The 18,293-nt window shown below is 40.5% G+C and overlaps 1 protein-coding gene across 3 annotated transcripts in view; it reads right to left on the bottom strand.

Moving 5' to 3' along the window:
* VAV3 (vav guanine nucleotide exchange factor 3) overlaps nucleotides 1–18,293 on the bottom strand; it is a 2,320,370-nt gene that overhangs the window by 1,204,854 nt on the left and 1,097,223 nt on the right. For all 3 annotated transcript variants that reach the window (XM_044086042.1, XM_044086044.1, XM_044086043.1), the window contains exons 5-8: nucleotides 15,209–15,320; nucleotides 14,893–14,985; nucleotides 14,602–14,670; nucleotides 340–443 (exon numbers count right to left, since the gene is read on the bottom strand). In XM_044086042.1, the coding sequence (XP_043941977.1) occupies nucleotides 340–443; nucleotides 14,602–14,670; nucleotides 14,893–14,985; nucleotides 15,209–15,320 (378 nt within the window). The remainder of the gene's footprint in view (nucleotides 1–339; nucleotides 444–14,601; nucleotides 14,671–14,892; nucleotides 14,986–15,208; nucleotides 15,321–18,293) is intronic.

The following is an 18,293-nucleotide window of genomic DNA, read 5'->3' as shown; positions in this document are numbered from 1 at the left end:
TAACTGGCAAAGTTAGACTAACTCAATCTTCAAAAATCTAAAAACAAAATGTAAAAAACAAATATTTTGATTCATGGGGCTACAGTAATGAACCCTCCCCAAATGATTTACCCTGGTAATGACACTTAACTGTTATCTTTCTACTTCTGTTAATTTTTCTTGAGACGCCATCCATAAACATTACTGTGACCACTCACCTCTGACAAATGCATCCTTTTCTCAACCACAGATGTAGACAAACTAGAAAAATTTACAATCATTTTCTTAAATTTGTTGTGATGCTTTTCAGAAATTTTACATTTAAAGAGTTTGTCATCCAAAGTATAGCATGCATCTTACCTTTCTTTATAGGACAGAAAAACATCGTGAAGCTTCTGTTCAGTTCTATTCATAATGGCATCACGAAGATCCTGTAGCAGACTCCTATGTACCTTCACCAAGTCCTAGAAAAATGGCAAAAGAAAATACAAAAAGATCTACCAAAAGTGTAGAAACCATAAAATGGCAACAAGACAAGTTTTAAATTAAATCTCTTTTGAAATAAATGGCTAAGCGGTGTTATTCTTAATTAGCATACAAATGTATAACTTGTGTTAAACCATCTGAAAAAAATAAATAGCATTTTCAGAAGTTTCAAAAGTTGGACTTGAAGGTGCAACATCATGAAGCATTTTAGAAACAGGTGTTATATAAATACACTGGTCACATTAAAATATGCTCCTCAAAGGCAGATAAGTAAATGTATGGAAATGGATGTAAAGATCATCTGTTTTCTGATGTCTCAGTGCCTTAACAGTTTAAGTTTAGGACTAAATCATGTGATGGTCATTTACTATATTCAGGCCTATACTTAACTGTATTAATACTGTGCTCCACAAACCAGACTGCCATTGATTGCTTAGCTGTAGTTTTACATCAAACAACTGATGTCACAAGAGGGGGTGGTAGAATAAATATTTCTATGAATTACAGGGCAGGGATTCCAGACTACCTGGGTGTTTTATGCAGCTGTATGAAATAAGGCAGCTGCATAACACAACTGTTGATGGAAGTGAAGTGATAGTCTGCTTCACTGAAATTCATCATGAGATTTTATAGATCCGCTAGGATGAGCTTTGCCATACTAGATAACCATACTGTTAACATAAATACAGCCCTAGGTAGACCCCAGGAATATGTTGGTGTAGTCAGCAGGCTTCTCATTGAGCAGTTACAGCAACATTTTGTCACTTAGTGTGTACCATAGATTTATTCCTGTGAAGTGACTGCCAAAAACCTCTCTTTTATTTATTTACTTATTTTTATGATGAGACTCTGCATCCTTTTTGAACTACGCAACCACAAAACCCACAGCACCAGACTAGTCAAGGAAGAAGAGCCACATGAAATTGTCACTGTCCAGACTGTGTGGTGAACATGTACGTGCAGTCACAGCTGTATGTTTTCTACAATTTATACAGCTACTGTATTCTTTCTATGTAGGACACAACTGCTGTGTATTCAAAAATGAAATTCCATTTAAAACTAAATTCCAACATACAGTACTGCTGTAACATTTGTAGGCACAGGCACTAAAAAACAGAGAAAATTAGGCTGAATTTAAAATACAGTACTGAAAGCACCACATCCCAAACTGTAACCTGATAAACAACACAAAATTCATAACCAGCTACAAACAGTTAAGCATCCTCAAAAAAATTAAATTCAAGTTAGCAGGTTCTGTGGGTTAATGGGTAAACATCCTCATTAAAATGAAATCTTTTCCGAAGACAGGACCTACTGCTTGAAAAGATGAATTAGTTAAACTCACTCATATCCACAAAAAGAACTACTTAAACACATTGCCACACAGTTGAACTCAAGCTTGACTTCCATTTTTAGATGTCACGATCTGGCTAACCAACTGAAAAGGAGATTTGGTTACCAGACCATTAGATGACATGACACATCTGTGACTCATTTATGCATCATCCTAGTGAATGTGTAAGCCAATTCGATTCAATCAGGCTCAATGATTTCAACACTGAACAGTCATCTTCTCCAGTCAGTACTGTTCTGGCAGTCCTACTTAATGTATGACACAGAGCAGTGAAAAAGTAAAGGAGGGATGGAAAGCAAGCTGTCTTCCATTCTAATACTTACTGCACAATGAAGCTGTTAGTTCATACAAATATTGTAGCTATTTCTTTAAAATTATAGTACTTTTGACATACATCCAAGTTGTACATTTGCAAATGCAACAACAAGTGGATTACATTTTGGCTTTTCTGAATTTGTGAAGATTATGAAGGAACACAAATGGCTGTATGAGCTAGTAGGGCAAAGCATGGAAGTAATAAAAGGACAAAGATGGGATAGTGGTGGAATAAAAACACTGGGATTAGTTAGTCTAGGTAGGGAAGAGCAGAGCATGGAGGATGAGGATGGAACATAAAGGAGTATCAACAGTCCTATCAACAATCACATCACGGTAGTATTGGAATGCGGAGATTAGAAGGGAAGTGTGGAGCACTGACAGACACTAGCAATGCAACTAGGTAAATGGCAAAAGGAGGGGGAGGCAAGAGAGAACAGGAGAGACTGTCTCCATGTTTTACACTGCTCATATACTGGATGGTCAGTGATATGCAGAGCCACAGTCAAATGTAAAAAATGCAAATTTGTCTTAAGAGCTGCAGGCGGTGGCCCTTTTCCCTAAAATATCTTGATTAGGTTGTGTCTTCAGTTTATACTTAAGAGTGGGTCTTTGCCAAGTTTCTCAGTTGCATTTAGAAAGATTTTTGGCATTATTTTCACTGCTGTCAACTTTTTCTACTCCCATTGCTCACTTAAGAAGTTAATGGAACAACAGGTCTTGCATCAAAGTTAATTTTCAGAACAATAAGAAATATGAAACTCTAATGTCTGAAATTATCGACTGACTAATTATTGGTGATTTACTAGAAAATCAAAAATTTTATGAAGAACAGGGCAAAAAAATGACGCAAATACTGGTATGTTCTGCAAAATTCTAGGCAGCTGTAGAGTATGGCTACTGTTGCCCTGGAACCTTCTGTTAACACTACAACCCCTCCATCAATGTAAAAAAACATTTAGACCAGCCTTAACTCACTTCTTTCAGTTTGGGATGGGCATTATGATCGCTAATGAACTGACAGGGTGAAAGAAACAAAAGCTATACACTTACTATAACAATAGATCTAGTTTGCTTCTTTCCGTCCATTGCAACCTGTGGGTTATCACATCAGACTTTGATCTAACACTGGCCATTACCAAAAGACTTCAACCCTGAGCTCCACTTCCTCTACACATAACGCCTAGTTCTGACAAACTAACCTCAGATCAAGTTGCTCCTCTCCAAAATATTTCCACTGCTGAACCTAAACACCTGACACCAAGGACCCCCATACAAAAGGAAGAAAACAACAGCTTCCATGACTTACTCGACCAAGGGATCCAGATAAAATACTACATTAAACTGTTACAAGCACTCAACTCGCCTCGTTAATAAGGACAAATTAATCGTAGGCACTAAACAGCCTATAATTGCAAAGTACCTTGCTAAGGTAAGGGAAAACAGTTCCTGTACTTTACAAAAAAAAAAAAAAAAAAGCCCCATACCAGGCATGTCCAAGGGTCAGTTTCCGGTGATTTCTCCTGTCCACCTGGTGAATCTGGGCATACTGGGGCAATGCAGCAATTGCCTCATGTACACAGACAACCCTCTCCTCCTACCACCCAACACTACAACCTGTAAGAGATGCACTTACATAGCCAAAATGGAAGCAAAGCTCTCTCCACCCAAGATTGTGCTAGACAGCCAAGAGGAGAAGGTTAACACCCACCCTACACCTCAAGCAACACATAGCCCTTCTAAACCCACACCACCAAAACCCACATATAGCAACACTAAATCCACATATGCAGAGGCCCTTACTGTAACCTGCCCAAGCAACAAGGACCTCTGAAGCTGAAATGCAAACAAACACCAATCACAACCAAAGTGTCACATAGCTCACAACATCAGTGTGCCACCCAGCAACAGCCCCTAAGACAAGACAACGTACCTAACACTTTAGTCATAGGTGACTCTATAGTCCGGCACACTGATGTCCCACTAACCAGGTTGAAAAAGGAGAAAATTACAGTCAGCTGCCTGTCGAGTGCCAGGATCCGCCACATAACACATGCACTCAAGTCACTCCACAACAAGTACAAATATGACTGTGTCATTGTCCATGTTGGAGTGAATGACTTGAGACGTACCTCCTTGGAATACATGAAAAGAGACATGGAAGAGCTCTCAGATCATGTGGCCCAGGCAGGTATGACCCTAGCCCTGAGTAGCATCCTGCCTTCGCCCAGAATGATACCACAATATGAGGACAAAATGACTGACTTCAACAATTGGCTAAGCTTCTGGTGTCATTCAAAGGGGATCCAGTATCTGTCTGCCTGGGACAAAATGATCGACAGACCATGATGCTTTGCCAGAGGTGGTCTGCACTTGTCGCCCCTGGGATTCAGGTTACTGGCTAAGGCTCTTGCCACCTCTATAGTGCCTTTTTTAGGAAAAGTTCAAAGGACAAAACCACCACTGTAACAGTACAAGCATGCAAAATCTGAAGGTAATGCTACTCAATGCTAGAAGTCTAAACCTCAAAATGCACTCTCTCGAGGCACTCCTAAAAATGGAGAACACTGATATCTGTGCAGTAACTGAGACCTGGTTCAAGGCTCCAGAGAGCACCCCTGCAATACCAGGCTACAACTCTTACCACACTTTTCGGCCACCAAACCAGGAACGAAACACTAAAGGTGGAGGAGTGTCCATATTCACGAAGGATATTCACACCACCAGGCTAGTTGCTCAACACAATGCGTCTGAAATTCTCCAGGTTCAACTAACACTATGTAAGACTGCAATCCAAATTGTAGCTTGCTACAGATCCCACACCATGCCCCAATATTCTCACTACACCTTTCTAAACATACTGGAAAATATTAAGATAGAACTAAACACCCTAATACTGGGTGATTTTAACTACCCTGCCATTAACTGGGAAAACTACTCATGTACCAACACCTTTGCCCAGTGGTTCTTGGAATTTATAAATTCCAACGCCCTGGATCAACTAATCCATAGTCCCACCAGGGGCTCCAATATCCTAGACCTGGTCATTACCAACATGGGAAATCGATGCTCCACACCTATGGTCACCCCCTCATTAGTCATGTCTGACCATAAGCTAATCACCCTTAACATCCACATCCCACCCCCACCCCCCAGTAAGGAAACCTCCATAAAAACTTCTCCAAAGCCAACTTCATGCTACTCAAGTCAGAAGTGACAAACTTGATGACACCCATGCAGACGGGAACTGAAAGTTCAACTGCTGAATCCTACACTAAGGCACTGTACGAGCACATCCACTCATGCATGAACCCTGCCATCTCAAATAGAACCAAGATGTTCTCATCCAAAAAAAGGAAGCCAATCTGGTGGTTCCCTGCCATAAACAAACTTTACAACAAAAGGAAGAAACTGTTGCAGAAAAGAGGAAAATCCCAGGTTGCAAAAAACTCCCTTACCAGCCTTAGTAAGAATCTGAGATCCCTCATAAAATCCTCCAAAGCTAGTTATGAAAATAAAATTGCCAAAGATTCCAAAGACAATCACAAGGCATTCTATAACTATGTCAAGAATCTAAATGGCAATGCTCAGATCTGCTCTGAGCCAAAACAGAATGGCATTAAATATACTGATCCCAAGGATATTGCCAATATCCTGGCAGATCGATTCAGTGCCAACTTCACCCCCCCCCCTCACCCCATAAATGGCCCATCTCAATACCGGAAGATTGCCAAATTCCGGTAATAATGGCCACACAGGTAAAAAACGCACTCTCCAAAGCTAAGAATACAGCATCCATGGGACCAGATGACAAACCGGGCTGTGTACTACATGAACTACAATATGAACTGGCACCTCACCTAAGTGTCATGTAGTACACAGCCCGGGATGTGTACTACATGACACTTAGGTGAGGTGCCTGTACTACATGAACTACAACATGAACTGGCACCTCACCTAAGTGTCATGTTTAATCATAGCCTCACCTCAGGTTTCATGCCCACTGAGTGGCGCAGGGTTACAGTTATCCCACTCCACCTTGGATCCTGGAAACTACCGTCCCATCAGTCTGATGACCCTTATCTTCAAGGCCATGGAGCATATTATCATGGAACTTATAAACAAAGACATTGGCAACCTTCAAACACGGGACCCCACCCAGTTTGGGTTTGTGAAGGGCCGATCTTGTCTCCTGAACCTGATTGACTTCTTTAAATCAGTCTCCAGAGCAATGGACAAGGGTAAGGTGGTTCACACAGCCTATCTAGACCTTGCCAAGGGCTTTGACACCATCCCCCACTCTGGAATCATAGATAAACTTACTAAGCTGGGCATTAATCCCTACATCACCCAATGGGTTGCTAACTGGCTTACTGATAGAACCCACATTGTAAAAGTAGCTGACTCCAAATCCAGCTCCAGACAAGTGACTTGTGGAGTACCTCAGGGTTCAGTCCTGGGACCGCTCTTGTTTGGCATGTACTTCTCTGAAGTACAGGCCAACACTAAGGGACTCTGGCTAACAAAGTTTGCAGATGACTGCAAACTGGGAGCCATTAGTGAATCCCCAAATGATGTGGATACTCTACAAAAGGGCTTTACAGAAACAGATGATTGGTGCCAGAGCCATGGGCTCAAGCTCAATGCCAAGAAATGTATAGTTATCCCCTTTGGGAAAAAACATGTACCCATGAATTACCATATAGGTGGCAGTACACTAAACGCCGAAAGTGTGATAAGAGACTTAGGGACACAGGTGGACAGTGGTCTCACTTTCGATAACCACATCAGTCAGGAAATCCTTCTATGTGGCACACCTCATCACTAAGGGGTTTTTATCCAGAAAAAAGGAGGTCATTGTCCCACTGTACTCATCCATCATTAGACCCATTATAGAATACAATGCCCCGTTTGGTATGTACCTCTCAAGACATCTGCAACAACTGGAAAGGCCACAGAAATACCTCACTAAAAGAATCACAGGCCTAAAGCAGATGGCCTATGCTGACTGCCTTAAAAAACTCCAGCTATACTCTGTCACATATCGTCTACTCATAGGCGATCTCTGCTTAACATACAAGGCCATGTCAAACCCAGAGCTGTTGGACATGCTACACTTAAATAAATCCCAATCCCTCAGAGCCACACGCTCCAGGGATCTAAACTATGTCATCACAATAAACAAAACATGCTGGAGGGATATATTCCTAACCCAGAGACTCCCCAGACTCTGGAATAGATTGGCCATACATGTCAAGCAGAGTGCCTCTTTGGCCCTCTTCAAAAGGAACCTTGACGATTGGATGGGAGAAAGGAAATTCACCCCGAGGATCACGTCAGTTGCCCTGCTAGACAGAGGTCCAGGGAAATAAATAGTGTGGGAAGAAATAGCCAGGGAATTGTTATGGCTAGGCTTGTATAGCCTAGGGCCGATAGCCTAGTACCAACCTATGAACCTATGAGGTCCGTGTTGCTGTCTATACTGAGGTCACATAATTTAATGAATTGTACCATTTTTAGGTCAGACCCATCAAACAGCAGAATATGTGATGTGACTTTATCTGTTTCTTCTGTACATAATTTGTGTATGTATGTTCAGCAGATTGTAAGGCAGCTGTAATAAGTGTAAACAGCTTAGACATCTGGCTGTAGAGGATTTCCATTTGATTTTTTATCCCATGCAACCATGAACTGGAAACCTAATATACTGGGCTCCATTCTTATTGAAAACGTATAATAATTTGTTTTGCATTTTTGGGTGTTTATTGGAAAGCCTTATGACATGAGTTTTACTCCTCTTGATCATGTTAACACAGTCATAACAGGTTAGTCTCATTTTCATTTAGCTGTTGAGATTTAGACATGCCTTTAACTGACCACTATGTTTTTTTTAAATATTATGTTGCATTATACTAATCAGTGATCTGAATAGTACTAAACAAAATGATTTCTGACGACTTGCATTGGTAGGGTAAGAGTCTACAATATATTAGTAATATTTCACTGCACATACTGAGATGTAGCAGCTGAAGACCTTAACAAAATGAATTCAGATTTCTCAGCATGTTGAGTGACATATCATTGTTTAATGGCATTTAAGAAAAGGCTTTAAGGAGAACTTACTGGCATACTAGTTTGCACATTTAAGGAACAGTAAAATGATATCAGCATTTATCTGTGCTGCTTTCCATTACTGTTGCAGAAAACAGACATTTTCACTTTGTACACAGTGGTTTAAACAGTGGTAGGTACAAGCTATTGCCTTCTTTGCAGTTCTGAAGATCTTCTTATAGATCCAGCAGGTAAATCTGTTGTTGCAGATGTCTTGAGAGGTACATGCCAAATGAGACGTTGTATTCTATAATGGGTCTAATGAGGGATGACTACAGTGGGACAATACTGTCAGTCTGTATAATGAAGTGCAATAAATGGAGTAGGTCAAAGAGTAGAGTTGGCATAATGGATAAAGTCTTTGCCTTCCATACACAAGATGCAAGGTTTGATCTTGACCTCAAGCCAATGTCTGTTCTCATTGTGTCTGTGCAGGTTTCTCCCACTTCCAAATTTCCATCTCAGATTTACTCAAGAATGAAGCATTGTGCATCAGCGCAAACTGTAGATGGTGCTTTACAGCGGGAAGAGTTACATAGACCAACCTCTTTGGGCATCTCAGTTTTGTGCAATATCCTCAACATATAAAAACGTGGATCACAGCTGTGTACCATGGCAGGGTTAGCCACTCAATGACGTAAAAATATGGCTCTAGGTGATTTGGTTGTGTTGACTAATGTCATCAAATACTTGCCAGTGATAAGTGGGTTGAGGACCCGACCTACACCATGGACCCATGCTAACGGTGGTGGGAGGAGTGTATGTGCCCTATTGGCTAGCCATAATGTCCAGCAGCCCTGGGTTAATAAGGTACTGGCCGGCTGGTGTCCAGTTGCTCAACTTGGGTTACGTGGGATAGTTCTGTTGGGTGAAAGCTGAATGTAAAATCAATCAACCTACCTAACATGAATTAAATATTTGTACACTCAGTGTAGGTTCACTGACAAGACAGAGCTTGGAAGTGAATGACATGATGGTAAAGAGAAGGCTGGACATATTATATATCCAAGGGAAGTGGAGCAAAGCCATTTGGCTTGGGGTCCAAAGTCTACTTCTCAGGAGGAGAACAGACTAGAAGTGTTTTGGGAATAGTGTTCAGAAGACAGTGAAGGGCTTCATCAGAATTAGTGAAAGACTTAACAGCAATCAGATTGCAGCCTAAGGAGAGGACAGTATTCATATGATCCCAGGTTGTGATAGTGAGGAAAAGTGTGCATTCAGACAGCAGTTGCAGGACCTACTGGATTAAGCAAGACACAGGACTTGAATTAGCATAACAGGACAGACACAACAGGATATAAGAACTGCCTGGGTCCACATGGGTGGGGCAAAAGTAATAAAGAAGGAGAGGCCATTCTAGACTTATGTCTGGCAAATGGCTTGACAGAAGCCAACATATGATTCAGAAGCAGAGACAGTCAGAAGATCATGTAGAAGAGTGTCCAAATTTCCTCCTAGTAAGAAAATGGCACTCTGGTAGAATCAGTGATGTCAAAGTCATCCCAAGTGAAACAGTCAACCCACAGCATAAACCACTGGTTGCCATAATCAGCTGCAATCAATGGTCAAAGAAGGCTCTAAGGTCAACAGAGACCAAGCTGAAGATCTGGAAGCTGACTGGACAGAAAGCACAGCAGTTCAAGTAACTACTAAGGGCTTTAGCAACTCAAGAAGAAGAGGAAATAGGTGGAGATGAAGAAGAATGGCAGCACCTGAAAAAGCCTACAGAACAGATATGCTTCCATACTAGGTATGGAGATAAGGTTCATAAGGAAAGCTGGTGGTGGAATGCAGAAGTCCAGAAAGCCATCAGAAAAAAGAAGGAGTGCAGGAAAAGGTGAAATACAGAAAACAATGAACAGGCTAGGAAGGACTATTGGTTGGCTAACAAAGAGGGTAAGAAAGAAATTGCAATATCAAAGAGCAAGGCATCAGGGGCACTCTACTGGCTTCTTGAAAGTTACTCAGTAGATGGCATAAAAACAGTTTGCAAGGCAAAGACAGAAAGATTAAGAAGACAGTCATACACCCTTCATAAGGGATGCCAGCAACAACCTGCTCACCAGTCCACAGGACATCAAAGGCAGATGGAGTACTTCCAGCAGCTTCTGAATGAGGAAAACCCCACAGAAGATCTACTGCCCCAGATACAGCCTATGATGAGAGAAGAGGAGGATCCCCCATAGAAGAAGTAAGAAAAGCACGAAGGAAAATGAAGTCTGGGAAAGCAGCAAGATCAGATGAGGTCACAGCAGATATGATAAAGATGTTGGGTGAGACAAGGGGAGAAATGGCTCCTGAGGGTACTCAGAGCAGGGTAAAGAGAAAGGCACATCCAAGATGACTGGAGAATATGCATATTAGTACCAGTGTTCACAGAAAAAGGGGACATTCATGATTGTGGGCAGTACCGAGATATCAGACTTCCGTCAGATTGCATGAAAGTTCTGGGTGACTGATAAAGGAATATAGAGTGTAATACAAAGTAAGATGGGATATGAGCAGTTTGGATTGAGATCAGGATGCAGCACAACTGACCTAATGTTTGCAGTGAGACAGATGCTTGTGATGATGCTAAAAATGAGGAAAGAGTCCAACTAGACATCCTAGACTTAGAGAAAGCACATGACAAGGTCCAAAGAAAGCTGATTTGGGCAGTCATGGGGTGGTTCGATGTACCAGAAACACTGATATAGTTAGTGCAAGCTATGTATAAGGACCCAGTGACTCAAGTATAAATACTGTTCAGTCTCCCAGAGGGTTACCCTGTGGCAGTAGGTGTGCAACAGAGTTCAGCTCTGAGCCCACAGCTGTTTGTATTGGTGGTGGACTACACCAAGAAACAGGCCAGAAGGGACAGATCAACAATGTTGCTATATGTAGACAATGTGGCATTACAGGCAGAATATGTGCAAGAGCTTCAGCAAAGGATAGGGGAAAGGAAAACAAATTATAAGCACATGGGATGGAACTGTCTACAGCAAATGAGGGAAATAAGAAGAAACTGATTACTGAGACAGAAGGGAAATTAGTGCAACAGGTTAACAGCTTCAAGTATCTGGGAGGGAGGTTGAAGAGAAGGGAAGTCTGAATGAGGAGGTCAAAGCAAGAATAAAAGGGTTGTGGCCAACTGACACAGAGTGTCAGGGGTAGTGTATGACAGACGAATGCCAAAGTAGCTGAAAATAAGGGGTAAGAAACAGTGGTGCTGCCAGTACTTCTGTATGGTAAAGAAACCTTGGGCAGTAAAGGCAGTTGAGAAAGCTTGCAGTGATGGTGATGAAGTACCTGAGATGCACACTGTGGGATGGATGAATAAATGAGGAAATAAGTGCAGATGCAAAAGTAGCTCCAACTGCAGAAAAGATCAAAGAGAACAGATTATGGTGGTTTGGGCATGTGTACAGAAAAGCAGAAGACAGTTTGATGAAGAAGATTTGGGACAGACAGGAAGAATGCAAGAGGAAATTAGGGCAGCCAGCAAAGAGGTGGAAGGTTAGTGCTTGAGGAGACCTGTGACAGTCAGGCATGAGTGCAAAAGAGGGTAGGATAGTGGTATGTGAAATCTGGCTTAGCTTTAAAAGTTAAATGACTATATTATTTATATCATCTACAGAATAAAAAGGTAAATGGATGGTTTGCCAGAACGTCTTTGAAGCCATCTAAAAGTCTTTCTCCCTGCCCTGCTAAATTACTCCTTGACCTTTGCTTTGACACCTGCCACAGCTACTGCCTTCCTGGCTTTGGCAGTACTGGTCAGTTAGCTCTAGATGTCCTTTTGCTGGGACTACATGTAAGGCCTCTTCCTGAGTCTGACAGCCTCCCTGACTGCTGTTTTTTACCAGCTCATCTTTAAGTTACTGCCATGACAAGCACCAGCCATATTTTGGTCGCAGTTCCTTGTTGCAACAACAGAAAATAAAGGCTTGAACAGGGTTCAATCAGACTTCATGTCCTTGATATTATCGTGTATAACAAAAAAAGCTGTCTAGAGGAGGGGAAATGAGGTCAAGACAGATAAACATATTAGATCACTTTGTGTTTCTTCAGTCTGTCTTGTTGCCACCATGGTTATCAGCACAGAAATGACCACCAAGAAGTAGCTTGTTGAACATCCCTTTTCTTCCGAATGTTCAGATTATATGGACTTATGTCTGATGACTCAGCTGAGTTAATCACTAATCTCTGACCCAAGAATCTGTTATGCCAAATACAGTTATGAGCATCCTTGTGTTTAAAGCTGGTGTTTGTTATGACCAATGCACAACTTGCACAGAAGTCCAATAAGAATACACTACTCAGACCAGGGACTGCATTCCTCCCAATAATTCCCCATTCAGGTATCAACATTGGTCTCCACATGAGAGTTGAAGTTCCCAGGAGAATCAGCAGGTGGCACTTTGTCAAGCACTACTCCCATAGTCTCTAAGAATGCAAAAAAACTCTCAACAGTTATTAAGCATATATGCACAAACAACAGAGTTTTCTTCTCTGCCCCTTTCCCCCTTTCTTTGGGCATTCTGACCTTACTGGTGGTGGATGGATTTGTGTGCCCCTGTGGTACTGACAGCTATGTTGTTTCAAGCTTCATGTTCTTGGAATGGTCTCTTTTTGTGAAATAGTCTGACAGAAGTACTCAGACATGCAGCATTCAAAAAAGATTTCCGCTGATGGTCTAATTAGATAATAAGACATATTCCCCAAAACTAGGAACAACATGACACACCACTGGATCCATGCCTGAGATTGTGTGTGCTGGCAAATACATGTCATACAGGGAAACCACATGGCCTTGTAAGGCTCAGCCAAAAAGGGCTGCATGACATAGTGTGGGAACAGCACCTACTCGGCAAAGGACTTGAAGGGTCAGGCATGATACCAGTAAAGTAGAAAGTAGGACTGGAATTGATTAAGATGTGCTAAGTCCTGGCAATTGAAACGGCCTATAATGTCACCTCACTGGAGCTTGTGCAAGACAGAAGAGCAGAGGTTGATGTTTAGCTATGCAAGGAATTTAGGAAAGTAAATGGGTAGATTACTCTCAGAAGGCGGCAGACAAAAGAATGAGTACATAAATCTGGGATAGAAAAATGAAAAGGTACAGCATGTTTATCCCAGGTTTTAAGATAGTCTGGAAGAAAATCAATGGAAAGACGGGAAGAAGTCGTAGCAACAAATGTAAGGATGTTACTTACACAATATTTATACAGTTGGCTATATAGGAGTCGACTAGATTCAGTACAAAAATCCCTTATCAACCAAATGTTGGACAATTATTTGCTCTGCAGTCATACACACACGCACACACACACACACACACACACACACACACACACACACACACACACACACACACACACACACACACACATATACATTTCTGTGTATGTCTATGTATATCTTTAAAATAAAGAAACTGTATGTATAATAGCTGAAAGAAGACAGTTTTAACTTCAGAGACTTGTAAATGTAAATCTTGGAACAGCAACAGTGAATGTGCAAAAATGGGGACTTGCATATATCAAGTCCACTATCACAGTTTAAACAGTATTCCATTTTCTCCATGGTGTTAACTAGAAGGGGGAGGGCAGGTGCAGCCTTCCACATTGACAGGGTGCAGGGGGACTGCCTTCATCAGTAAAAATAACTTTAGGGATGAATATTTATTGTTGTCATTAAGTGTCATCATTTTTTTCATAACTGGAAAAACACAAGTATGGTTCTCAGAATTACAGTATGTAGCTGTTGTATTCATGTTCTGGATGATACTGAATTTTTCACAACTTCCTGCAAAGCAAAGGCTATCAAACAAAGAATCAGAAATGTGTGGTAATGTGTGAAGGACAGGGATGACCTGCTGAGAAGACGAATTTATGTGTACGAAGCCAAACATGGAGTGACTGTTGGCGAGTACAGTCAGTATAAGAAATCTCACACATTTAAGTGACCCAGCTTAATATGACTTGTAGTAACTATGATGTGATTAATCTGCCCTGTGTACAATCAAATTATTACTCAACTGCTAGCATGACTGTAACCAGGAGAAGGAAACTGAGTAAGATAACCTGAAATATGCTTGTAACAAATTATGTATGTCCCTTACATTACTATAAAGGCATTAAAATGTACCCAGACTAAAATACACAACCAGTATAGTATAAAAATCGATAACCCTAGACTTTCTCCAAGACATTCCAGGGGTTTTATACAGAGAATGCAAAACAACTTTGTGATTTTAATCACTTATTTTTTACAAAACAGGAAGGTAGCAGAAAGAGCTTTTAAGCTTGCTCAAGCTCAATGGCTATTATGCAGAGACATAGATAATACTACACAATATGAATCACGGCACTTACAGGAATGTTAATAAAGATAGCGTCTACATCACACGGATTCAGGAACCTCTTCAGTGGGAGCATGAAGCACTGAAAAATATTAAAAATGAATGTACTAGTACAAAAATTAAATCTAATATGTCTTATCCACTACAATTTCATTCTGAACTGCATATATTAAATGGTCATTTTAATAACCCTATCTCCATTTTTAATATATGTTCTAAAACTGTTTTTAATATCTGTTTTAAAGCTGTCTTACAGTCGAAATATGTAATTTTATACCTTTGTCTTTTCTCCTATACTACTTACATTTTCTATAGATTCCAGTGTTTCTGTGTATTTTTCTTCTGTCTGTTTAATTTCCAAGAGGCAACAGCTGCGTATGTCAGTTTCAACATGTTTCTGCATTCATAAAATAAGTAAATGTAAGCAGCAATATGGAATCTTATTACAAGTACAATAATTTTCGTACTGCCTTCTAGGAATTATTTAAATAAATACAAAGAATAAGTAATACTTCACTGAATGCCGTAACAAAGATTAATAACCATAGCAAAAAATAAAAAGAATGCATAGCAAGGAATAACATGCGGTATTAGACTAAAGAAAGTAAAAACAATCCTACTGCTGGAAGCGCTGCTTCTGTTTTCATTAGGTCTTCGTATACTTCTCCTGCTTCATCTTCATCTCCATAGACACAGTCATAGAGCTCTTCTTCATCATCTACACCTGTTTCACTGTCAGAAAATTAAGGGGTGTTGATTGCTACTAGAAATACTGCATTTTACAATTAGTTAAATAAGCTAATCAAGTGAAACACTGCAGGAATTACTAGAGCTTTATTGGGATATTGTACAATATCTAATAATGAAGTACTGTTTACAACTTATCACTTTCGATATATATTCAGTAAGACTTGTATCCATACAGGCAGAGCATGTTCAGTTTTCAATTACAGACGTTTATGTTGTAAATTTCCACTCATAATCAGACTGTAGTACTTTTGTCAGACTACTTACTAATGTATACTTTTGCACTTGTCACTTAAAAATGTTCAAACAACAAAAATAATATTTTTGCTTTCACTCTTATACAAGGATCCAAGCTGAACTGAATAATCATTACAGTACATCTGCCGCAGTGCACAGACAGGTGTCTAACGGAAGACATCCTCCAGGAACACTAGTCACTTACTCACCTGATCGTACTCTAGAAAAAGGCTTGTGCACTACTCTTCTTAAACAATGACATCAAAGCTAAGATGCACCACACTTCAGGTGCCACGTATAACTAACCCCCCACTGCTACACTACTCATTTAGTAAGCCTGTTAGAATTTAGGTTCTGGCTGGAGTTCTATAATGCCACTATGATGCAAGGTATGGAGTTAATTCTTCAAGAGTGGATACAAAAGTAATGGTAAGGTGGAAACTGTAACATTTAATTTCCCTCTAATTAATAGCATGAGTAAGTCATAACAGGCCTGGGGATCCACAGATGTGGTTCTGAGCTTTGGTGAACATCTCTGGTCTCTGCCAAAGCAGAATGATGTGTGTAATTCCTAAACAGAATTGTGCACAAGTAAGTGTGTGCATGTGTGTGTGTGTGTGTGTGTGTGTGTGTGTGTGTGTGTGTGTGTGTGTGTGTGTGTGTGTGTGTGTGTGTGTGTGTATGTGTGTGTGTGTGTATTTCTATATGTCTGTGTGTGTTTGTCTCTGTGTCTGTTTTGCATTTATTAATGTATGGACAAATTAATTGTGATGTATGACTGTCAACAAAAAATAGAAACTAATTTGTATGTCACCATAACAGTGATCTATGTGCAGTTGTCTGTTGCTGGTCTGACTGAGTATGGCAATGGCATTCTGCTAACCTTAACAAACAAGTCCAGAAGCCCAGAACTACGTATTAATGTTTTAATACGAAGCATTTTTCGTTGCTGTCAATGCAGCAACTTCTTCAGATGTTTATCTGAAGAAGTTGCTGTATTGGCAGGGATGAAAAACGCTTCATATTAAAACTGTAATATGTAGTTCTGGGCTTCTGGACTTGCATGTTTTGGTTTTCACAGTTTTGTGTTACTTCCAGCAAGTTTTGAGCATTCTGCTAACCTTCTTTGCCCTGGCATAAATCATTATAAGAGGCATTATCTATCACTTTTCTGTGCTGAAGCAAGGCTATCTGCTGACCGTCACTGGCATGTTCATGAGCTGTGCTCTCCACTAGTCCATACATGGCCTGAAATATGAATAGAAGGGCCTCCATAACTAGCCTAGAATTATCTTGGGCTTGCTGCATGCCACTGACATGGCAACAAGGCCTTGATAAACAACATGTTGGCCTGTAGTTGCAGCAGTGTCCAGAATAACAGTAGAAGATATTGGCGGAATATTTTTATTTGTTTTAAAATCATGTATCCAACGGTTTAGATTAGCAGCTAGACTTCCAAATCTTAGAATATGTTCTGAGTGCAGTAAAAAAATTATAGCTTTCTCCTCATCTATCATTCATCTAGTTGTGGAAGGACATTCCTATAAATGTTTACCAATATCTTTTCATCATTTCTGGTCAGTATGGTTTCTAGGTAACGTCAACATTTGGATTCATGAGGAGGCAGTGGCTCTAACTAAATGAGGGGATTCAAGTTTGTTCAGGTTGTTGCTTCTGCAACCCAATGAGGGTATACTATGTGTTTGATATTTCATATGGCTATGCCTTCCTCTGCCTTGGTGGTGGAACCAGTCTCATGTTCTCACTACTGCATAGCGTTGCTCTAGATATGCCCGAAACATACTGTGCTCACAAAGCACAGAAATGTAAAAAAATATCTCATTATCTGTTTTCAAAGAGCTCCTAATGGGGACTGTCCTGACAATATAGACAATCTCGTCTGCTCTGGATCTGTCTTCTCCAAGTCACGTATGTCTTTTCCCAAACAGAGTGTGCATCACTGTTTGTCACTGAGCTCCTTTCTCTTATGAAGGTCATGTAAAGTGTAAAACATTAATAGAAGCTGTTCATTATCAGCAAAAGAATTCCTACAAAAGGCACTCCTTCTGTCCAATGAGATCTCTGCAGCAGAGAAATGGCCAGCTAAGCTTCAAGTGCTGGACCAAGCTATACAGTGCAGCCTCTCTGTGTGGCATTTCTATAGCTGATTGTGAGCAGATCATTCAGTTTTGCACTGACGGGATTACTATCATCAGACCAGACCTGGCTGCTTGATTACCCATGAACATCAGTGTGATTTTGGTTACTGCTTATTTTCCCCATCTTGGGACAAAGACTTTCAAATGCCTGTTTATTCTGAATTCTATTCCCTAATGTCAAGGATGCCTTTAATAAATTTTGCTCTGGAACCACACCCATCTTGACTTGTTTCAGCTTGTCTAGATACCCTCAGCCCAAGAATTTACTAGATTATGGGATCCTCTTTAAGGTCCATGATTTTCCATCCATTTTAAATGAGGCCTTTGTCATCCAAGTCCTTAAAGAACCTTCACTGAATCTTAGTGCCTTTCATTATTACTGACTTATCTCAAAATTTATTTTACAAGCAAAGTTATAGAGAAGGTTGTTTATACGCAACATGGATTAGATTACAACCAAATGGCCAGAAGACCAAAACCTTCTTTATTAAACCAGTTCTCTTAGTGGCTCGGCTCACCAGCCTTTACAGAGTCTAACAACAGCAAATAAAGCAGTATCTTA

This window comes from Protopterus annectens, chromosome 10.part0, assembly GCF_019279795.1.
Source record: "Protopterus annectens isolate FY-2018-M chromosome 10.part0, PAN1.0, whole genome shotgun sequence".
In the NCBI taxonomy this organism is placed as follows: Eukaryota; Metazoa; Chordata; order Ceratodontiformes; family Protopteridae; genus Protopterus; species Protopterus annectens.
This window is presented reverse-complemented; position numbering and strand designations above follow the sequence as displayed.